Raw genomic sequence first — 24,628 nt, 5'->3', positions numbered from 1 at the left:
ACCAGACCACTGATGGCAGGTTCCACAATGATTGGTGTAGGATGTAGTCTCCTCATGCTGCATTTACTGTAATTCTCTTCCAACTCACTGTAACACTTCCAGAGGGCAAGAGAGAGTAGTTATGGCTATTTGCAAAAGATCTGTGCACTGACTGGTCAGTCGGTATCTACTGTGCTTATAAAACCAGCTGGCTACTGCCAAAAACAACAGAAATGAGAAGATTTCTGTCTGCCTTACCTCTGTAAAAGGACCAATAAGTCTGCAGCACTGAGGGTGTCCATCTGAGGCTGACTCAGCCATAAAATTCCATGAAGTAATTGAAATAGCTTCTAAATTGTGACTGCTCTTTCAAGCTTGACTTCAGCAGACAAATAGGTTCAAAATGTATTAGGCAAGACCTGAAATAAATTGTCTCCGGCTTTATTTCCTTGGGAAAGTAGTGTGAAACTGAACACATCAGTAAGTTTAAAAGAACATGAAAGAGTAAAAAATCACCAGTCTCCTCAGGAGACTTTCTGTAAATGAGCAAAATTATTCACACGACTGTACTTATTCTCAGCAACTCAGTGAACTGTGAAAACTGGGCTGGTATTCTCACTACAATTTGGTGGTGATCAGCAAGGTTCTCAGGTGTGTTACACTCACCAAAGCTAAAGGAAAGGAGCTGCTCCAGAGAAGTGCTGCACATCAAACAGTTATTGTGAAATATAAAAGAAAATGCAATATAAATATATACACATACACACACACACCAGTTGAACAATTTTACAGAATCATCTATGTTGGAAAAGACCTTCAAGATCAAGTCCAGCTGTTCTTCTAACACTGTAAGTTCACTGCTAATCCACATCCCTACCAGTAACATCCACACCTCTCTTAAGTACTGCCAGGGATGGAGTCTGCACCATCACCCTGAGCATCCTGTTCCAATGCCTGACTATTCTTTCCATGAAGAAATTCTTCCTGACAGCTAATCTAACCCTTCCCAGCACCCCTGAAAATACCTTAAATAAAAATAACACACTTTCACAGATCAAAAGATCAGCACTGTTATTAAAATGACTCTATCGGTGATAAGTTTTTGTACAGCTCAAAAAGATTTTTACAAATATCTGAGAGCAAGTGGCAAGTTGTTTGCACAAACACATGGCAGAGCAAGATTAGGGACAGATTATCCCTAACTTTCTAGTGAAAATTTCCTCTCAAGCTACTTTATATGAAAATTACGACAGCTGGCTTCACAAGAAATAGAATAGTCCAGATGGGCTTTGCTTGGTGCTGGTTTCCAGCAGAACCAAATTTCCCTATGATGAGGGAAATCTGAGCCATACTAACAGAGAGAAGTGGTAGGAAATCCACCTGGAAAAATAACATGCAGCAGAATGCCAAGTTCTGGCTCACAGTCAACAGGTACAAACAAAGTTTAGTTTGTCTGGGGAAAAGGAGGCTGAGGGGAGACCTTATTGCTGTCTTCCAGTATTTGAAAGGTGCTTACAGTGAGAGCGGAGCAGGTCTCTTCTCACTGGTGACAGGTGACAGGATGAGGGGAAATGGCCTCAAGTTGCGCTAAGGTAAGTTCAGGTTGGACATTAGGAAACACTTATTTACAGAAGGGGCAGTTAAAGACTGGAATAGGCTCCCCAGGGAGGTGGTTGAGCCACCATACCTGGATGCGTTTAAGAGCTGTATGGATGTGGTGCTCGGAGATATGATTAGCAGAGGGTTGTTAGAGTTGAGGTAATATGGTTAGGCTGCGGGTGGACTTTAAGGTCTTTTCCAATCTGAGTAATTCTATAATTCCATATGTATACATACATGCACATGGTAAGTCTGATGACTGTATAACATCCTAGCATGCCAGTTTCCCTGCAGCATCTGGATAAGATGACTCAGTTTGAAACTAAAGGCAAAGGGATAGCCTTCCCTATTCAGTGGAGAACTTTTAAGGAGTGTTATTGGAGGCACTGGTGAAGAACTTCAATCAGTAAAGCCACAACACAGCTCCTTTTATTCAGAGCACCAGACTCTTACAGCAGCAGTCCTCCCAGTTATTTGCCTGTAAGGGAGGAAACAATTAAGCATTCCTCTTCCTACAGAGGCACCACATGACATTCAGTCACTCCCCTCTCCTTCTGTACATGTCCCTCAATCTCTGCTCACCATATCGAGGACAGTTAATGCTAATAGTAGTCTAACTTTTCTCATGTAAGTAAGGCACACAAATTTGAGTTTGCCTGTTTTAGGTGAAGAAAGCAACCAATGTCAACAACTGCTTTCACAAAGATTCTAATCAACAGCACTACCACTAAACACTCCTTACTTCATTCTCCCACATACTTACATTTTTCTGCCTTCCCATTGCAATGAAATTTACAGAACTTTTATTAAAAACCTTCATATATTATACTTTCTGCACTCTTATCTAGCTTTTGTTCCTATATTTCTGATAGAGTACTTGATTTTCTTTCCTACATTAACTGTTAGATTTTTGTCTTGTTAAATTTTACACTGATAGCTCTTTTTGTTCCCAATTCCCAAAAATCATACTCTATTTTAAAAAAGATTCCTCCAGAGTATTTGAAAAGCTCCTCAACCTGCCCCAGAACAGATATCATCTGGTTTAGGAACTGAAACATCTGAATATTTCTTTTTCCTTAAAGCTTGTACTCTTTCTTCTTTTCCAGGCTTATTTAGGAAAATGAATGTATTACTGATTTCATGCTGTATGGGAACAGTTATGGCCTGAATTACTGATTGATCACTTGGGAGAGGACCTCAGCCCTGAGCACAGGCGAGGACAATTCAGCTGTGTAACCAGAAGGGGTGGAGCCTGGCTGCACCTTTCTTAGACCTGACCTGAAGGACTGACTGCCAATGTGGAAGGATCTCAATGGTTGGAGATCCCTCTCTTATGGAGTCCTTTCTGCAAGCCTAGATCTTTGGAGATGGGTGAGCACCTTTACTTTTCCTGTGAAACACCAGCCTATCCATGCTGATCCCTTTGTTGTTACACTTCCAACTATCATCCTTCCAACGCAGTAATCATTCCCATTGTAATATATGCATAGAGAAACAGCAGGTTAAGCAAACATTCTATTTAAAAAGTCACCATGTGCATTTTGGACAATAAATGTCCTCCCCCACTTTTAATCAAAGGCATTCTACCCTTGCTTTTCCACTAGATGCAAGCAATCTTCCCCTACTGCCTGTAAGCTTAAGAAAATTATTACTTAAACCAAGCCAGAAAGATAATTAAAACCAGTTCAGACTGAGCTTTTACTCTTCATTCACACAATGAGTAAATGTCTCCTACAGTTTTAAGCTGTTGAAGCTCAGAGGAGTTTTACATAGAAGAAGTTTCTGAGATTCACTATTTAATAGCAAACCAAATCCACCAGAACAACCGATGCAGAAAAAGCAATCAGCCTTAACTACTTAACACAAATTTTATTTCCAGTAACATCAAACTTTGACTTCAAAGCACTCTAAAGCTTTGCTGCTTGCTTCCCAAAGTTAAACTTATCTCTTACAATTTCATACCCATCTGTTCTCATTTTTATTTATGTATGAAGTACAGTAACTCTGTCCTGCATGCCTCAAGTCCCCAGAGATTTCTTTGCTCTTTTGTCTGTGACTCCAAGAGTTTAATCCTACTGAAGAACCACAACTTCCCCCTCAGCAGCTTTCTCAAGCAAATACATCTCCTTGTAGCAGGTGCTCTGACATACTTCAAAAGTTCATGGGAGGAAAAGAGTAATGGAAAGCATTAGGTAAAAATTTCAGAACAAACCATGTTATCTTGCAGTCTGTTAATGGTGTGTGACATCATGAAGACAGTCTCATTGGGGGTGACTTATTTATAGAAAGTTAAGCCTTTTGCAGACATCTACTGTCTTCACGCAATACAATGGAAATGTTTTAACCTACTGGTAATTGTATTAGATCCTAAATCTGATTGAGTCTGAACATTCTGCCCCCATGAACTTGGGCACGGTAGTGGGAACATAGATTCAGAAGAGATTACTCCAATACTTCCTACAAGACTGAACAAATTAATGTCAAGCTTAAAGGGGAATAGAGAGAGAAAGTCAGAATAGATTATTCTTAACTGATTTAATAGTACTTAATGTTCTTGTCATCTTTAAGACCCTCTAAGACTCCACCTCACTTCTTTTAAAACTCATATATGAGTCCTCAGACACAGATTTAGAAAACCACAATTCTATCTCAAACTTCTATGTACAACAAGGTTCGTGACAGAGAGACCTGGATTCATCCTTAATTTGATGAGCACCTCAGAAGTACATTAGTGTCCTAGACTTAACCTTTACACAAGAACAGCTACTAGAGGCAATTCCTGCTCAAATATTTAGAATACCTGAAAAGATTCATGTTTTTTTCCCCACTGTCTGCAAGAAGTAACAAAACGCATGGCTAAAGGAGCAGGAAGGCATTGAAAATAAGTTAGGACCATTCACGGTTTATTGTGAACTCAGATTATTTTTTGAAAAGCTTAACTAGAAAAACAAGGCACAAAATTGGGTCTGCCATTCCCTCTACCATCAATGACTTTAAGACCATTTTGCCACTACACCACTCATCCCACACTCATCCACAGAAAATCTTCTTTCTATAGAACAGCTTGGCAAAAATGTGCCAAAGAGAAATCTAAGGAGAAATACGTAAATAATCAAGGACACTTTTGTGCTAAGCCTCATGTAAGTAGGCGTTCAAACTTGAATACAACTACAAAAAGTTACCAGCCTTAAGTTTTAATAACTCAACTTTGTCAAATGAGGAGTAGCCAAGATTTCCAAATATCAGTGTAAGAACTACCAACCTAACAATCCAGGAAGAGAGTTACACTAAAATTTTAGAGTGCTGTTTAGGCTGCGGTTGAACTTGATGATCTTCAAGGTGTTTTCCAACCTGGGTAATTCTATGATTCTATGAAAATGCATAGATTAATAAGCAAATACTTAAATTCTAGTAAGCTGTGCAGAGCACAATGAATTTTTGCTAGGAATAACACACTTCAATTTCTGAGGAACGACATCTGTACTACAGAAAATTGAGAAGAAAATTTCCTTTTCTTTTGATGTTGTTTTCTTTGTTTGTTCATTTTATTATTATTTTATTTTTTACAAATTAGTTTAGTGAAGTTTTGATTTTTATTTTTTATTTTCTTTCAATTCTCTTGTTAAAACAAGTTTTAGAAGGAACAGGTGGGGAAGAGAAAAGTTTACCCAAGATCCATTATCCCTTCATACAGTTTTAGTCCAACATACCACTTCAAAGAAGGAAAAACGCTTATCCGTGCCAATGAAAAAAGGCTATTGTAAACAATAACAGCTTCAGGGACTAAAAACAAAATCATTCCAATGGACACAACCATTTGAAGCATCCACCAATAAGTCTTCAAACCACTGAGTTCAGCTTGTTCAGTGGAAGTCACGAAATACAACATCCTAATGGGACTGGAGAGTGGAAGAGGCAAAGTTTACAAAGAGTGTTATTTCAAAGCACTACATGAAAATTTTCAGCTGCTGACAAAGAACAGCCTGAGGACCATGCATTACTGGGCAGTAGAAACCTTTCATTCACCGCCACTACACTCATTCCTGTGTCCACAAGCTATTCATACAACATCACAGAAATTTACAAGTGCTTTCCAAACTCGTCTTTCAACAAATCAAATAAATAACTTAAATTAAAACAAAACAAAACAAAAAACCCACAGGTAAATCCAATGCCTATGAAACCATAGAGTTGCAGACAGCTTCCATTTGCTTTTCTCCTATGCTCTACTAGTCAGCAAAACACAGAACAGAATTTAAATTGATAAGAAGCTCTTTTTAGTTACATTTCACACTTAAAGTAAAGAAGCAATAGTCAGCTAGGGAGGAAAATAACACTTTTATTCCAATAATGTCAATTTAGAATAACTGGACAATCTTCCCATTGAAGCACTATGTAAGAAAAGACAAGATACTCTGCTTTTGTGAGATGAAAAATGACTCTTCCAAAAGACAAATAAGTAATACTTCTGTACACAAATGCACTAGTATCTGGATGCCTTTATAGTGCAGCAAGATCAACTTACATGCTATTTAAAACATGCTGAAGCAGATTTTTCGGGCTTTCAGTTTTATTCATTTAATAAAAAGAGCTTCTCTTCTACATAGCATGAAAGCCAATCTAAAGTTTGCAGAAGACAGAATTTTCCCAGTTTTCAAAGCAAGCTCACAGTACATACAGGATGCCAGTCAGCAACCCTGGAAACTCCCATTGTGAAAGGGCTTTTAGAAACAGAACAACATCATCATCCATCTCAGTTTACCAGGAACCAAAACTAGACAAACAAACACACAGGGTTTTCAATTAGGAATGTGTTTTTGTTCATTCCTTTACAGAAGGCTTTATTTGGTTAACAATTAAAACTGTTAGTCAACATCATAATGCAACATCAAATCAGCCTACTCAGAGTGACGTGGGATCAAGGACTCAGCTCTCCTTTAACACCAGGGTAACTGCAATTGCCAGCAAACTGTCTGTCCTAGCATGTCCTTGTCCGATTTTGAACCAGATTTTGAGTCTTTTCTTATTAAGGTCTATTTTCAAGGCAAATACATTTTTCTTAGTAGGAATGAAGGAAATTATTCAAGGTCTCCAGTGAGCATCACCCCCTGCTGAGACCAGTAAGTTCCAGTCACTGATTTTTGCTTTTATTTTTTAGTTTATCAAGCCTACAAGAAGCATCTGGGGTGCCTTTTCCCCTCTTAAAAGATGATTATTTTTCTCAACACGTCCCTCCCCCCAATCAATTTCAAAAGGCCAAAGCCAGGAATGGTTTATCTTCCAGAAAAATAAAAAAAGGTGTTAATTAAATACACTACAAGGAGGAAGGAGGGAAAGTGTCAAGTATCAAAAGCTGGAAGATACTCTTTGCTCTTGGAAGGCATCTTTCATAGCTACCTAACACAACAGTACATCAGCATCTCTCTGATAGTACTCTAAATTTCATGTCCAAAATTAGGTAGCATGGGTATTTTCCAAGGTTTATCCTCCGGTGTTCATATTAGAACCCCTTTCAGAAAGAGCAACTTGTATAAATAGCCTAAGCACAACAGGTTTCAGCTCCCCACCTGGAACACTGCAGGTGCAATATTAATGTGCCCCTTCAAAAACATAAGGGCAAGTTTCCCTAGCTGTTACTTCCCTGATAAAACACTTGTGAGATTTGCAGATGCCATCTTCTTTAATATTTTTCTCCTGTTAATCAGTTTCCACACAGCTACATCTTGCAGAGAACTCAGCATGGTTCTTCCAGTCAATCAACACCACTCTGGCTGGTGGAAGCTGCAAGCCTCCAACAAAAGCAAGAAGTTAGTTTCTGCACTTGAGAGGTGTCATACATAAGATAAAATTGCACTTATTGTCCACGTCTTTCAAAACAGGAATAATTTTGAGTTGTACACATCAACTGAAGAATGAGCAAAATAACATGCAAAACTAATAACCCTTAGAACAAAATGTCTATTCTATACTAGGAATAGAATGAAAATTACAGAGCTCACATAAAACAAGTCATCTGCTACAAATAAACTTAGTTTTGTTTAATATTATTTTCATCTAGATTTTTCCATAACATACAGTACATGAACACTAAGTAGAGAATGCCTTTCCCATGACCAATAGCTACCTTGATTTATGTAGGCTTTTGTGTATCAAGGACAATTCAAGTCTAGAGAAAGAAATTTGAGTTCTTTAATCCATTCTACAAAAGGGTGGATTTGGCCAAGGATTTACTGTAGAATATAAGCAATATCACCGAACATGTTCTACTTGTTAAGAATAAAACAACAAAAAAGGACACAATCAGCTCAGCTGTAGATACAGTCATTTTCTTTTCCTTGAGAAACCATCTTCTTAAAGCTCTAGAACCACTTCTTTACTAAAAGCCAAGATATTAGATGCTGTCACAGAATTCTACAGGAAATAGAGTTTGGACCATAAGATATGTGCCTTGCAGCAGGGTTCCAAAAGATAAATAAACAAATAATAATAACAAATAAATAAAAATCAACACACTGTGTTGTATTAGGCGAAATCGGACCCTCGGGATGTAACGTGATAGGCCCTCCCCTGCTGGGTCATGCATATGTAAAAAAGATATAGATGAAACAGGATACCTATATAAGGGACCCTCACATTCCAATAAACGCCATTTTACCGCTGACCATATTGGTGTAACAAACAGCTGTGACTTGGTCGGGGCCGTCGATACACATTCACAAAGGGACTTGACTTTCCAGGTTACCAGATCAAGGTAACAACACTGTACTAAACAAAGAAGTTTCCAGCATTCCAGTACTGTAATACTACCTTCTGTAGTCACAAATTTATATTACTATTTTAATGGATTAAGGCAAAAGACTTGCTTCCCATTCCACCCCGTGCCTCTGACTTGCAAACACTTCTATAACCTATGTCCTCAAGTACCAGTAGATATATTTCCTATTTGTAACAGTAGTGTAATTTGAACATGCTTGTGTATTTTTTTCTTTTAATGACACAGAATGACATTCATTCTCCTATTTTTGCCACTGACCACTTGCCTTCCTGGAGTCAAATCCATTGCATAATTCATACGCTGAAAAATAATTTGCATAACTGCATCTAGTTAAGCTAAACAAACCACCTGTTCAAACAAGAGGGTCCCATCACACCACAGGTATTTATTCTCCAGAAGCAGATGGGGGACTGACAAGGTGATAAAGTGCTTTTGTTCAAACCTCAGCCTTTGTCTAAACATGCAAATTGAAAATATCTTGCACAAATACACACTACACCAATCCTTAAAAAAAAAAAACAAAAAACTAAGGCACAATCTCACATGGCTGCAAGGTGTGACCTTCACTGACATTCTCCCATTTGGTTTTATTCTAGAAGTGCATCATTATATGGAAGCCAGAGAACTGAGCTTGCAACACACCAACTTGGCTCCATCTCCAAGAGCACTTACATAAAACCAAATAGATGCAATGCAGTTACAGGAAAGCAATGCATGTTTTGGCTATGAGAAAGTGTTCCTTCCCTGCACAAGTACATGAGAATATTAAGAGTCAACACTTACAATGCCTTTTTTAATGTACTTAAACAGTCTTTTAATCTAAAATATGAGTAATACTCACAGTAAGAGCACAGCCTCATGATCTGAATTCCTACAGGCAGCATTAAGCCCACTCATTCTATTTTTGTTTTTCTTACACAGCAAAGTTGGCAAGAAGAAAATTTCAAGACCTCCTCCTGGATTGGTTTTAATTTTGGTCTGAGCTCATAAGGCTGTTAAACACTTCGTCTGAAAGTCCCACCATCTTCTTCAAAACTGTCTGTACCCTACAAGGATACAAGAATTCTCTCCTCTTTTAGAGCACAAATAGCATTAGTCCCTTTATCAATAAATAACAAAAAAAACCAAAACATACACATTAAAAATCGTACTGTTTCTAAAATAGCAGACGCACGAAACCTTTCCTTCTCTGAGAAGCCATTAATAATTTAACTAGGAGGCTCTACTAAATTCCGGCCACAGACATGTTACGTGACTAGATTACAGTTGTATCTTTGTGCTCCTTTTCTGCAAATTAAATCATATTCTAAAAGTTTCAGGAGCCTTGAGGTCAAAATAAAATAAAGTTGAACCTGAGCTGTAGGTTTTCAATAGAGAAATACATTTTAAACAAAACTGAATTATAGGCATGAAAATCCTGCTACTCCAGCACTAAAAATGGAAAGGACTATTACAGCACATTTATTTGATCAATTCCTCAGTTCCCGGGAACAACCAAAGAAGTCATAAATTGTGCCAAAACTTACAAAATTTTCCAAAATCAAGGAAAAATTAGACCACACAGAAGAAACTCCTTCCCACCACATTACACCAGCAACTTTGTCAGGTATTGAGTATCCAGGCACCACTTCTGTCAAATTTTGTAGGCCACCACTTAAACTCCTTTTAACAGAGCAAAATTTTAGAGATGCAAATCAAAATATCACAACCAACATGACTGTGGGAAGGAAAGCATTCAAGATTGGATGTGGTCTGACTTTTGAGTGGTCCTATATAGTGCCAGGAGCTGAAGTCAATGACCCTTATGAGTCCTTCCCAACTCAGGATATTCTATGTTCTACTCAATGTTTAGCAGCAATACGGGCCAGCTGACTCATGTAACCAACTACAACCTTGGTTCCTACCACTTTCTACTGGCTTGTCCGAGGCACCTTATGATGGTGCCCAACAACTGCATGCACACCCCAGGGCCCACCTGCATAGATGGCAAATGGGACTTACTCCACTTCTTGGCATTGCTGGGTAATTCCACTGTTGGTCTCATAAAATAATTCACAAGAGAATACTGCAGAGAACAGCCTTCCCTCCAAGTTACATTCTGAACAAATAATCCTAGGAGAGCTTTACCCTCTTATCCTTACAGTAAATTACTTTTACTGGCTCAGAGCTTTTAGATTTTATTGCTTTTTAAGTTACTGTTGAAAGGTTTAATCACAGATTTGCTAGATTTAACCACTCAACCCAAGGTTTCCCAGAAACTTCCATTCTCCAACAAGAGTTACAAGAGAAGTTCCCTACAATGAACGCTACTGGAAAAAGAAATATATATATATTTATAGGATTTACTATGGATTTCCTCCCAATAATCATTCATAGCTTGAGTTTAGCAATAAAGAAATCCATCATCATCCCTTCAGCACCATCTGGGAGTCCAGGCTTTTGGCAAAGAAAAATGGAGCAGCAATTGCCCAGCAGCACAAGAAATCAATGGCTTCCCTGCACAGGGGGAGCAACAGGCTGCTCCCACTGGCACAGGTCATTGATTTCCCTTTCTGCCAGCAAAGCTGCTTTGCACACTCAGGGATCAAAGTCTCCACTACATCACTGTGATGCACACCCCCCCCCAAGAGACCCTGCCCTTACTAATGTGGCCAGCAGCAAGTGATACAATTTGAGCAGGACAGAAAGGAAGAAGTGTGTAGACGCCTGCCTCTGGGTAGAGCAGTTAGGCACTGACGTTTCAGGCAGAAAGGCAGCTACTAAATGCCCAGTTTTAGGCTGGGTTTTAGGCTGTGACAAATGGTAACAAATGCCCGAGTATACTGTTGATTTAAACTTATCTCACATCCCTGGACTTGAAAACGTATTCAAGTGAACTCTGACAACATGCCTGACAGGAAAACCTGATCTTCCCTTCCTGCCCAGTAGCAGAACAGTACTATTTATTTCTAGCAATTAGAGCTGTGAAACAGATGTAAAAGTACTTCCTGATTTTAAGTACAATCGTACAGTGGAGTCTGAAATACATGACAGTCATATCACCAATGCAGTCTCATCTCAACATAAGATAAGAGCTTCCCCAGAAACACATTTTACCATTACTGCAAGTAAACACTTTTGCCTCGGGTCTGAGTTCCCAGAGAAGCCACAGTAATAGGATCATTAAAAGCATGTATGCAGTCATCAAGAACAGAACAACTGTCCGTAAATGGTGTCAGAGGTTACCAACATAAAACAGCAGATGGAAGGGATTTCTGGTCAGTCCAGACTTGGCTCTGATTTGGACCAGTGCTCTGAATAAGCAGCTTGTACACTAACCAGCCACCTCTCGGATCAGAGGGTACTGCTGTCCTTGTTTCCAGAGCTGTGCCCGCATATTGACCCCAGTAACCATAGATATGTGAGGCTCACCACTGGATCTAGCTGGCAGAGGATTTACCTGAATCAAGCATATTTTTCAAGCCATTTGCTGATAGTTACACTGTTAGCTGTATCTAGGCTCAGTTATTCACAGATAATCTGTAAAGCAGCTAAAATAGAAATACCTTAGTTTCCCTAGCAGTCCCTCAGTGTGCCCATTTGCCCATGTATCTGCCCACATTCTATACACCTATATCATGTTTTCAGATTAAAAAGGTTACATTTGGAAAATTCAGGTATCTTCGTTATTTCTCTAGAGTCATCACTGCTCTAAATCAATTCAGGTCATGCTGAAATTAGTCTTGTCCTTCATCATGTTAACTGCTTCTCCAGTTTTGCTATAATTAATATATGTTCATAGATAAACTACAAATAAAGTGAAAGACAAAAAAAAAGTAGGATTAGAGTTTAATATTTTTTTCCTTGTCTTTTCCTCCCTTAATTCAATAAGAAGCCTTTCAAAAAAATCTCACCATACCACAGTTTAATTAGTCAGCAAAGACACTGCTTCAAGGTATTTCATTGAACATGTTACCTACAAGAGAATCCTTAACAGATGTGGGTATCGCAGTTAACCCATCTCATTTCCTGTGGAAGGGAACAATCTCATGCTTTGTATGCTTTTCAGCTTTCTGTCTCCTCGCTTTTCAATTGTATAGCTTATGGAGAGGCAAATATAGTGATTCAAAAACTCAAGTTAACAGAACAAACTTCTTTAAAACAACATCCTTCATACCAGCCCTTGAGCATGCAAAGCCAAAACCACATCATACTTTTGACAGACAGATATAGAGCTATTACTTATCACAAACAGCCAGACCATCATTGAGGCCAATAAATGCTTTTTGATATGTTCTTGAACTGATCACAGATCTCACATAATAAACAGTAGAAGAGTTGATTCCAGATTCACTCCAGAGAAAAGTAAGTTTTCTACATAAATACTATTATCTTCCTCTTGGAAAATTTTCTTATGTTGAGAATGATTATGAGGAAAATTCTTACCTGTTTTCCATCTAGTGTATACAAGCGCTTAACGACTCCTGAATCGAGCTTGATGGCATCAGTTATATCAGTAAGAACCTGTTCAAATGAATGTGCTGTCTTCTTGTTAAGCAGAATCCGGACTGCCTTCCGTGGTTTCACTCCACTTCTGATGATAGTGACTAATTTAGGCCTAATGAAATCCTTATTTTCTTTTGTATCTGGAGTACCTCCTTTAGCAGTGGCAAGAGACGGCACTGAACGAGAAGTAGAAGTTGTCTTAACATTCACTGACCAGTTTGGGTTTACATTCTTCGTGTACTCCAGCTTCTTGAAGGGCTCTATTGAACCACATACATAGCTTTCCCCTGCAGAAACAGAAGTCAGCAAGTCAGATTGGAGGGAGGAAAAAAATAAAATCCTTCTCAATAATTAAACATTTATTGTTATCACTCTTGATGTACAGTGCGTAAGGCACTGATATCATCTCTTTTCAAATGCTACAGACTAAGGTATCTTTTAAAGGCCGCTGACCATAAAGTAAAGAAAATGTTGTTATGAACTGCTTGAGAGTAGTGGTTTTCTCTTCAGAAAGAACTACCAGAAGTGGACTGCTACCACCAATAAGCAGCATTCATTTCTCATCAGCTGTCCAGCCCCAGTCCATTTTCACAGTAGTCCACCAGCCCTCATGCTTCCTAGCAAAACAGCATGCCCCAAGCACTTCAGAGGAAACAGCATGAAAGATTATAAAAAACTACAGGTTATACATTACTCTCAGTAAAATGTAGGTGAAAACATCACAGTAAATTTTTAACACTGGATTATTTGAAGCTTTAAGTAACGTAAAGCTAGGATGCATGTACTCAAATCTTAGTATATTATTCTGTTGACTTGAAGTATTATAAAGGGGAAAAAGAAGGAACAGGAATTACAGAGCTCCCCTCCCACCATAGTGAGAACCACAGCTTAAAGAAAACCATAGCTTAAGGAAAAAACTTGGTTATACTTCAGATTTCTATTGGAACATTATCTACAGTGAAGTATTTTCAGCATTTCCACATGCACATTTTCTGTCTACATTATGGTTCCCCAGAAATAGCATCAGCATATCTTTATTCCTTAATCCATCTCAGCTGCAGGCTGTTGTGAAAAGACACCCATTTGCATGCTCCCAATTTCTCCCTTGTGTTTGACTGAGTGACTGCAGTGCCAGATGCACTAGGTAAGTTGGACCAGCTTATTAATTTGATGACATAGAACATAGACAGTACTTTAACACTGCAACAAACTGATTCTGTACACCCTCTGGTTGCAAGAGAGAAGAAAAATGCAACAACAACAACTAAAAAACCATATTAAACAACATTAGAACAAGCAAGACCACACCTTTCTGGCAGCACGTAGTTAAACTGGATTACAAATAAAGCAAAACCCTATCCTGAACTATACCACAGAAACATCTGAGATATTTCAATTCTTCTGAGTTCAATAGTTCAAAATAGATATTTATGTTAGCAGCTTATCCCAAAGTATCCAAAAAGAACAAAATGTAGTGAGATGTGAGATGTATGTCCAATGCCAAACAGCACAGAAGAACCAAAGCCACTCTACACACCAGAAAACAGACTTTTTGAAGAATCCTTACCCTAAGTAACAATGATTCGCTGTTTAATTAATGCAAAGAATTATTTAGTTTTTGTTGTAGTTGCCAAAAGATTTCAGGGCCCTCAACTTCCCAGACAGAACAGGACACAAGAATACAAAGAATGTCAACAGATACACAAAATTACCACAGTTAAAATTGGGAAGGAAACATAAAGGAGAACCTTCCTAAGATCCCAGGATGCAAAAGAGCTTCCAGCCTCATACTAGCAGAGTTGGCATGATGCTCAAAGGTGAAACTGTAACAGCATGCTGCACACTGATCACCAGCAAACTTGCTGAAGGACTCCAAGAAAAGACTAGGGAACTCAGAGCAATATCTGAAGGTGGTCTACTGAGCAGAAAAGATAAATGCAATGACAACGTCAGATCAAGCAAGAAGATTTTTGTTTTTCTTTTAGCACTCCTTTAAAGAAGAATACAAAATAAATAAATAAATAAATAAACAGAATGGGAGATGAAGTAAAACATTCCAATGTTTGCTAGTCGTTGTGTAACTTCAACCTTATCTGCACTTTGCAGAAATGTCTTAAGTGTTAAGAAAGGAATCTAAGACAGAGTGCTTACGCTAATCTTAAAGACAAAGGTAAGCCATTCCTTCTAACCATGACAGAAAATGATAGATATCTGGTAACAACAGAACAAAAAGGCTTAGCCACGATAATGATCCAGTAGCAGTCAAACAAGACCTGCTCTTTTATCCAAGTCCCAGTCCAATATTTTTAGCCCTAGCTACTCATTACTACATGGACAGAATTCACCCTCGATGACTTCTTGTCTTTACAAGTTGCTAATTTTATGAAACATCAATAATAATTTATACAGGAAAAAGGTTAAAGGATCCTGCTATGATATGAATAGGACTGTCCTCAATATGATAGTAACCAATGTATAAAATACTTTGCCAAACTGAATAAATAAATAACTAAATCATAGAACTTCTAGAAGTTTTTAAACAAAAAGTGACTCTGAGGGGGAAGGAAAAGAAAAAAAGATCAGATTTGTTTTCAGAGTCCTTATGATCAGAAGAAGAGTTCAGTTTAATTGCTTAAAATAAGGATTATTTCCTTATTAAAAGGAAATATATCCTTCATATTAAAACTCAGTTCTTAAAGGGTAGGAGCATAAAGAAATGGCCATATACTGCATACCCAGAAGACTTACATTAACTTTATTCAGAACACTTTTGGTTCGCTTTCTTTAAAGGATAGCATTCTGTGTGATTTCTAATATCTTCTTTATGTCAAGGTTAGCAGGCCTTTTTGTAATGTATAACAGTGTGTCAGCTCTTTGCTACAAAACTCATTTTGTGTAAATGATCATAAAACACTCACTGAAGCTGTGGGATTGTTTAACATCAGACTCTTTTCCCCTTCTTCATTTCCAACCAAACTATATTACACCAATAAGATATCTGCACCCAAGGGGAAAATATCTTTCTTCCTTTGAAGAGGCTCACGTTTAGATACAGAACGTCTTAGAGACTGAGTATCCAAACCCTTGTAAGATTAAGTATCAGTAATAATAGCTATCTTATACAAGGGAAAAAAATATATATAGAGAGAGAGAGACCTTTCCCATTGTGTTGAATTTAAGATTGTTTACACCTTCAAGACTGCCTGAAGCATATGAAAACTTGTGGTAAGTTGGCCTGAGACTGCTGCTGTCATTTGTGGGTGTTCCTAAGGGTCAGACTTGGAAGAACACAAACTGAAAAGGCTATAACCCATAGTCCAAAGAAGGATCTCTTCATTTATTTATTTTAAATTGTTTTGTAACCTTTGGCTACTTTCACTACAGGCAACAGCCTCACTGCAGTTGAACCACTAGAGCCATTAAACACTGAAGGACATTATCACAGGTCACAGAAGAACTTCCTAATGTGCTTCATATATTAGAATTATATGTATATACACATAAACACATATGTATTACACAAAAATAAATGGGTACAAGGTGGCTGCAGAGGAGACACTGAATCACTGTCTGTAAGCACTAATGCAAGTGTTTCATCCTCTCTTTGGTATTTGGGCATTAGCAGTTAATTCGTTTTCTGGTAACAAGAATATTAGCAAACTGGAGAAAGACCAAGCCAGTGTATCTTAAAAAGGATGAGTCATGGTGCTTTTCTGTGCTAAAGGCAACCCAGCCTAAAATGGCTTCATACAGAAGACTGTAGGTCTTAGGTGGAAACCCTGGAGAAGGAATAGAACCACAGAATAAAAGAATATTTAGCATTCGTTAGACAGAATGACTGTCAATTTATTGAAAATAGCCTTGATTCCTTTAAAAGAGCAAAAAACTATGAAAAGGAACTGAGCTTGTTTAGCTTGGAGAAGGCTCCAGGAAGACCCCATTGTGGCCTTCCAGTACTTGAAGGGAGCAAATAAGCAGGAGGCGGAATAGCTGTTAACAAGGGTGGATAGTGATAAGAAAAGGGGGAATGATTTTAAACTGAGATGGGCAGGTTTAGATTAGACATTAGGCGGAAATTTTTCATTCAAGGGGTGGTGACACACTGGAACAGGTTGCCCAAGGAGGTTGTGGATGCCCCATCCCTGGAGGCATTCAAGGCCAGGCTGGATGTGGCTCCGAGCAACCTGGTCTGGTAGTTGGTGACCCTGCACATAACAGGGTTGAAACTATCATTGATCAAAGGATCGTTGTGGTCCTTTTCAACCCAGGCCATTCTATGGTTCTCTGAAAGAAAGTTCATGTACAAGACAACCAGCAGGGCAAATTTCAGTCACAGTCTTTGGTAGTGAGATATCCCAGTGAAGATTCTTAGTGCAGCAGCCATTCACTGCAGTTTGTTTTCCCAGTGGACTGGACAACAGATAGTTTAAGAGAAAAGAGAATGGGACTGGTACCCCCAGCACAACAGGTATTTCTTCACTTCCATTCCCTTAGTTCTGTATAAGCAAAGACAGGAAGAATCTCTCAAGATGTGTGACAAGGAATTCAGACTATCCCCCACCATGAAGCGCAGGCTGCACAAGGAAGATGACCTGAACCAAATAAATTACTACTAGATTGCTCCCAGATGTGTTAGTTAATAGAGCAATAACCTAATTAAACTATATTACTGCTGCCTTGTCTATCTTCAGTATCTGAAAAAAAATGCAACACTGCAAATGATATGGAGCATCAATAGGAAATACACCTGATCTGCCCATGTTCACCTACCAATCAGACACACCAAGAAGCTTTAAATCAGGTCTCCTCAGATTTTTTTGAAGGACTTTTTGGCACACAGATATTTTTGCTCAGTTTGGCATAAATATACACATATATATATATATATACATATATGTGTGTGTGTTTGTGTGTATATATATATACACACATATATATACACACATATATATAAATTTAAATATATAAAAATATATATTTAAATATATATATTATATATTATATTATATATTTATAATATATTTTTAAATATATAAATATATATAATTTTAAAATCCTCTTTGTGATATAAAGGGGAAAAAAAAAAAGACATCTTTCCATCCTATTTGGCCCCTCTCCTCCCTCCAATTGCCTCAGTCTTGCTACAATCAAGATGAGTCTTGTACACAGTTCAAAATAAAATGACCAATTCCTCCAATGACTTGTTTAGGAAGGCATAATGTGGATCAACTGGCTAACAGACTAACCTTCCCAAATTCATGATATTAAATAATCAAATAGTGCCAAAGCAACCCTCTATCATTTGTGCAACAGGATGATTCAGCTGTTTGTTTATTAAACAATGTAAGGACTGAAGTCATTTCTACCACAGGATCCAGTCCAAGTTTTACCCACTTTGATAGCCCTGGATCAAGTCTATGGCAAATATCCAGTACAAATGCAATCTAACAAACAAATAGAATCAGCTCTACAAAATGTAAAGATAGTTAAGTATTATTATTTTGTCTGCACATACAAACCTTTCAATTCCCAGCCACTAAGGTAGGTAAGAGTTAGAGGAAACAGGATTAGCTCAGGAGTACATTGCAGATCAGGTCAGTCAGTTCCTGCAGTCTGACCAGGGTGGGATTCTCACCAGCACTGCTGGAGCGGGCAGCAGAGTTAATGAGGTGGCAGCAGCAACAGGCATAAGAGCAGAACGCAGAGACGTGAGAAATGAGGTGACAGCAAAAGCTACAAGACTCACATCCAAAGTAGTAATGAAATCTGGTGCTGCCCACTGCCTCAGCTAGGAAACACTGCTTTTTGAACCCTCCACAGGAAGCTTCTCTGCTGCAAACTGCCTCTCTCCTCTACCTACCAGGGCCTTTCCCTCAAACCTTACATCATATATTACCTCCTCTGCCACTCCAGTGAGATTTCTAACTTCTAAGAATCTTTAGCCAGCGACAGCTATTACCAGATTTCCAACCTGGTACATTTGTGTTCTTTCAAACAGCTCCTTCAACTAGGATGACAGCTGCAAGATAAACCTCCAGGAGACCCACCAATTTTGTTTTTCGGATTATCACATTAGGAAGGAACATTAGGAAGTATTACTTCTCGGAAAGGGTAGTCAGGCATTGGAATGCACTGCCCAGGGAGGTGGTGGAGTCACCGACCATGGGAGTGTTCAAGAAACGTTTGGATGTTGTATTGATGAATATGATTTAGCTGGGAAGTATTGGTAATGGTTGGACTAGATGATCTTCTAGGTCTTTTCCAACCTTGATAATTCTGTGATCACTGAAAATTATTTTTATGATTATATCTACACAAAAAGGGCATGTAGCTCATGCAAATCTTTATAACAGTTTGGCAGCACACCCAATACTGGCATGTGATATTATTGTTTCCCAGTACTCTCTCAGTTATCTTGCGGTTTGAGGCTTTTTGGTTAGTCTTTGCCATTGCTCTGCTTCAGGCTTCATCTTTTGTGGTAGGTATTGTGGAAACTTCAAACAATTGATTCTGGTTCATACCCAAGGCTCTGAGGTAATATTATAATTAAAATTAATGAGAAAGGGATGCAGTTCTAGCAATGGATTGATTCTGTGGTCTTTGTTTCACAAAGCAGGACCCCAAGAGTAAAAACTGTAAGTAATACCCTGTTCCAAATGTATCCTACTCGTACTCATCTATTACAGTTCTTATTACCCTGTTCAATGGTACTTTCTTGGGGAAAGAACCATTAGTGCACTTCCATCTGCAGCTTTCAGGATAATATCCTTTTGGAAAAGCAAAGGAATTCAGTCTTTTCCTTACCCTTTGTTTCCATCTACACAATTTAGCCTTAAAAAGCAGCTAAGATTCTATTGTTTTTCCATACTCTGATTACTTGCTATACCTAAAGAGTGAAGTCATTTCACATTTTGAAACCATTTTGTAGAGGTAAGAGGGCTCTGAACATCAGGTCTAACAAAAAGAAGTTACTTAAATCCATGACATTCTTCACCTCATCTAAGGTGAGAGAAGCTGCAGAGCACACAAAGCTTTTGCAACAGTAGATATCCCTGGTAGAGTCATAAGTTTAAAGCAAAAATTGGACATGTCCATGCTCCTCAGAATAACATACAGCACCAGTACATTCTCATACTGGTTCTGAGTTGTATGCAGGATAGAACTAAATATTACTGAAGCAAAACAGCTCCTTTACAGTCTTGGCTCCTTTGGGACCATCCTTTGCACAGTTCCATAGATTTAGCTCCAGGATGAGAGGCAGTGGCTGCTGACTTGTTTTCCCAAGGAGCTTCTCTTTGTTCACCCTCCAATACGGAAAGGGAAAAGTAGAATATCTGTCTCACAGGCATAAATACCAATCTCTGAATCAAGACTTCACATATTTACCATACGATTCTAACACCAACTCAGTACCCACTAAAATACTTTAAGAAATAATGACCGGTATTTAAATTCCTAACACTCTCACGGAATTAATTCATATAGTAAAGGAATAGCCTCTGCTAAAAAAAGGGAAAAAAAGTAGTAGTTTGTATTTGAGTAGTTTGAGCACAAATTTCACTTGACAAGAAAAAAATAATTAAGCAATTTTCCAGCTATTTAAGCACAAAGCACAGCTTCAAGCTAATTAATGCTTTACCAGACTAGCCAAACTCTAATAAATTTGTACGGTAGAGTGGAAGTAGCTTCCATAAAAACCACCACCAAGCTATTATGTGAACCTGTGCTGTAAAGTATAGCTTTATGAGGGAATCAGAACAAAATAAACCATCCAACAGTTTTACACTAATAGACAGGAAGCTCTGTTTCAGATGGAATATGGACATAGCTCATTACTCACATGTGAAAATTAACTTCAGTAAATTCCAGTGTCAGTAGCACAATAAGACTGTCCAACATGAATTATACACATGAAGAAAGGGTGCATTCATTGTAAAAGTAAGGAATTACGTCCCACAGAACAAAGAATTGCCAAAGCCCTTCTTTAAAATGGAACTTAACTGATACCATTATTCACTCTGACTATTTTATAGGTAATAGTACTATTCTCTAGAATGCCAAATTAAACTAATTTTATAGGCTTATAAAATCATAGAATGGCTTGTGTTGGAAGGGACCTCAAAGACCATCTAGTTCCAACCTCCCTACCACATACAGGGTTGCCAACCACTAAATTAGGCACTAGATCAGATTGCCCAGGACTTGAACACCTCCAGGGATGGGGCATCCACAGTTTCTCTGGGCAGCCTGTGCCAGCACCTCACCACTCTCTTCAGTGAAGAATTTCCCCCTAACATATAATCTACATCTTCCCTGTTTTAGTTTAAAACCATCCCTCCTTGTCCTGTCACAATCAGACCATGTAAAAAAGATGATCTCCTTCCTGTTTATAAGCTTCCTTAAAGCACTGGAAGGCCACAATGAGATCTCCTCAGAGTCTTCTCCTTTCTAGGCTAAACAAGCCCAGCTTCTTCAGCCTGTCTTCATAAGGGAGGTGCCCCAGCCCTCTGATCATCTTCGTGGCCCTCCACCAAACCCTCTCCAAAAGCACCACATCTTTCACGTGCTGGTGGGCCCAGACCTTGGTACACAGTAGTCCAGAGAGAGCCTCAAAAAGTAAGAGTAGAGAGGGACAATCACCTCCCTCACTCTGCTGACCACCCTTCTTCTGATGCAGCCCAGGGTAACTCTTGGCCTTCCAGGCTGCAAGCGTGCACTGCTGATTCATGTTGAGATTTTCATCTATCAAAACCCCAAGTTCTTCTTGGCAGGGCTGCTCTCTATGACTTGCTGAATTTATTTCTCAGTTTAATTCATTCTTTTGAAACAGCTGGCAATGACTGGCACCCAAGGCTATGAAAATCCACATTAACATCAGTGACACTTGCTTCTCAATGAGCAAATGAATCAAATAAGCCCAATACACAGTTTTTAAACAGATGTTGATTAACATCATTCTTTCCTTCTGGCAATCAATTTTCCCCACCAACACCACCCTGACTGATACATTTCTAACACCACCTTGGAATTCATAACATGGATCTTAAGACCAGTTTCCTTTCCATTTTGCTAAAACTGTGGTCCTAAACCCAAAGGACCCTTACTCACATAGGCAATCCCATATTCCAGTTTTCCCTTTGATCATCTTCATGTTGTTTTTCCCCTCTGCTTTTTATGAAGGAGGATTATCAAGTACACCCTCTTCTCAAAACTTCTGCATAAGAAGCTTTCCTTTGCTATGATATCTAAAGAACGCAAGTGAACAGTAATTGAACACTACTCAGAAGATCCGCTCCTTTGATGGCAACCTTATTCAGCATTACCCCTTTCTTCCTTTCACAAATTTGTGTTCTTCTGATCCTTTCATTACATCCTGACTCTGTAAGTCCTCTCATTCTGCGCTAAAGATGAAAACAGTAAGAAGTAACAAATTCTGTTACAACTTTAAATTGGCTCCCCAGCAGCTATATGACCATGTACTAGCTCACAAGTTTGCCTGAGGCACCCTGAGGCCAAGGAAACATGGAAGCAACAAGAAAACCACAGTTGTTTGCCTTTTATTTGCTTTGAACACAGCAAAAATCTGCACTTTTGACTTTACAGATAAAAACACCAGCTCAGTTATGCCTGCACACTAGTTAAATGCTTTCAGGCCTTCTACATCTTCATGTTTTATACTAAGAGCTACTGTCGACAAACATGAAAACAAATCCACTTCAGGCCGCAAGCACTTAAGATGCCAATGGACAAGGGAAAAAAATCTTTTTTCTCCTCTCTTGTTTCACTCTATTTGAATCAACCACCCCTGCTAAGCCACAGCTACAGCATTAGGCTCTGAAAGGTTGTCTACATTTATTCTACTCCATGACTGAAGGGAACTTCATTTATCATGTATTCCTTTGTAGAGAAAAGTTGGAGAGTTGACTTTACTATAAAGGTGAAAATATCCACTGACAAAACTTATAGAAGTGGGCACCACAGATCTTGTCATGTATGACTGACTAAACCACCATAGTTATTTTTCAACGTGCAAGTTCACAAGAAGGAGCAGAAGTGGCCTTTGAGAACTATGGCTATGAACAGAGGGCTTAAAAAACAAAAAGGGAAAACTCAGACACTGTCTTCAAGAGGGAAATAAGCAGCAAGGCAAGTATATTTCAAGGCACAATGTAAGAAATTCAAAGTCCTAGTTATACAACTGATGATCCTTTCTCCATCTGTAAGTACAATACCATTACCTACCCTCAAAAGATTTAACAGATTAAACAAACACTGACTCAAACAAAACTTTACAATTCCAGTTCTTATTGCTCACCTTCTACTAGCTGGTCCAAGGAGGAAATCTTCTTGGAGCCATCGATTGTGTAGATTGTTCTCACTCCCTGGGGCAGATTCACATTGTCAGACAGAGTTCGGGTCAGATCAGCCAGCAGAGCTTCAAAAGATCTAAAGCGGTCAGGGGAGATGGCGTATACAATCCCTTTGAAATACCGGTCTCCATTACGATAGAAACGAACTTTTTTGGCTTTCTTCTCAGAACTCAGGGTCTGTAGAGTACGGGTTCGGTAAAAGCTGCAGTGGGCACTGTGGGTAGGGCTGGGCAAACCATTTACCCGAGACCCTCGGCCATACCGCTGCGCTTTATCACGCTCATCAAAATGTTCCAGCTCCATATCTCTCCCAAACGACATCTTGAAGTTCAATCTAAGGGATATACAAGTAAAGAGGTTGAACAACTTACACATCTTAGGGGAGCTCACCTTTATACATCATGTTATATACAAGACAGATATAGATGACTACTTTCCCGACTGAGAAAAATGCTTGAATGGAGCCATGCTACATTCACATGTTCCTTTTACAGCCCTCCTGACATGCCATAAAAACTGGTTTATAAGTTAGGCTTTTATTTGCCACAGAAACACCACTCCGGAAACCAATTTCTGGGCATACACAAACGTTAAAGTTTATTCAGTAAGAGCACTGAAAATGAGGTGACAAAGCACAGCTACTGGAAAAAGAACAAACGGGTCAGCTTTCTACCTTTTCCTCATCTTATATTCAGGTGATATTTGAGTCCACTCTACCTTCTAGACCATTCGAGCCCACTATAATGTTTGTTCCACCCATGATCTCAAAAGGCGTCACTTAAAAACAGTAATTGCTCCCTGCTTGGCAACAAGTAAGAGCTCCTCAGAGGAAGACGTTGCAGGTTAGTGATTAGAATCAGAACTATCAATACTAGTAATGTGACTTGGTGGGTCAAGCCTGCTGTTAAAATGCTTTTGCTTATTCCAACCACTTATTTCAGTTGTTTTTGTACAAACACTTTGCACACTCTGAACCAACAGAAGTGCTCAGACATCATGAAATAAGGAAGAAAACTAATAAAAGATAGAAGGTAAAGAAGGAGTCACAAAGCTAGTATTATTCAAAGGGCAAGCTGCTTCTGTGCTGAACCATACTTGAAAGTTTTGTCTAAGTCCTAGCACCAGCATTCAAGCTCCTTGCTGGCAAGAAGTTCTTTTGCCACAGAGACTATCAATGGAGTGATAAATTCAGTGTTGATGAGCAAACCAGCAATTAGCATCACCCATGCTTGACAGTGGCAACGAGCTTTCTATCCTGGCCAAAATGGTCCCAGTAGTTCAATGTAAGTTCACTTTTTCAGAAGTGAAATCAAGGTTGCATTTACTTGCTTTCTTTTTTTTTATTATTTTAATAAGTGACACAATACAATATACTACAGATTGCACATTAATCTTCATAAAGAATTTTTAAGTATGAACA

General features: G+C 38.7%; 1 protein-coding gene across 4 annotated transcripts in view; it reads right to left on the bottom strand.

Moving 5' to 3' along the window:
• The window catches only part of DCLK1 (doublecortin like kinase 1), a 228,275-nt gene that overhangs the window by 200,831 nt on the left and 2,816 nt on the right, over nucleotides 1–24,628 (bottom strand). For all 4 annotated transcript variants that reach the window (XM_015851967.3, XM_085555165.1, XM_085555157.1 and 1 more), the window contains exons 2-3: nucleotides 23,154–23,542; nucleotides 12,779–13,125 (exon numbers count right to left, since the gene is read on the bottom strand). In XM_015851967.3, coding sequence (XP_015707453.2) covers nucleotides 12,779–13,125; nucleotides 23,154–23,529 — 723 coding nt within the window. In that variant the 5' untranslated portion in view covers nucleotides 23,530–23,542. The remainder of the gene's footprint in view (nucleotides 1–12,778; nucleotides 13,126–23,153; nucleotides 23,543–24,628) is intronic.

Source organism: Coturnix japonica, chromosome 1, assembly GCF_054131305.1.
Source record: "Coturnix japonica strain WE chromosome 1, WE-NBRP24, whole genome shotgun sequence".
Classification (NCBI taxonomy): Eukaryota; Metazoa; Chordata; class Aves; order Galliformes; family Phasianidae; genus Coturnix; species Coturnix japonica.
Note: the sequence above shows the minus strand (reverse complement) of the source record. Positions and strands in the feature narration are given on the sequence as shown.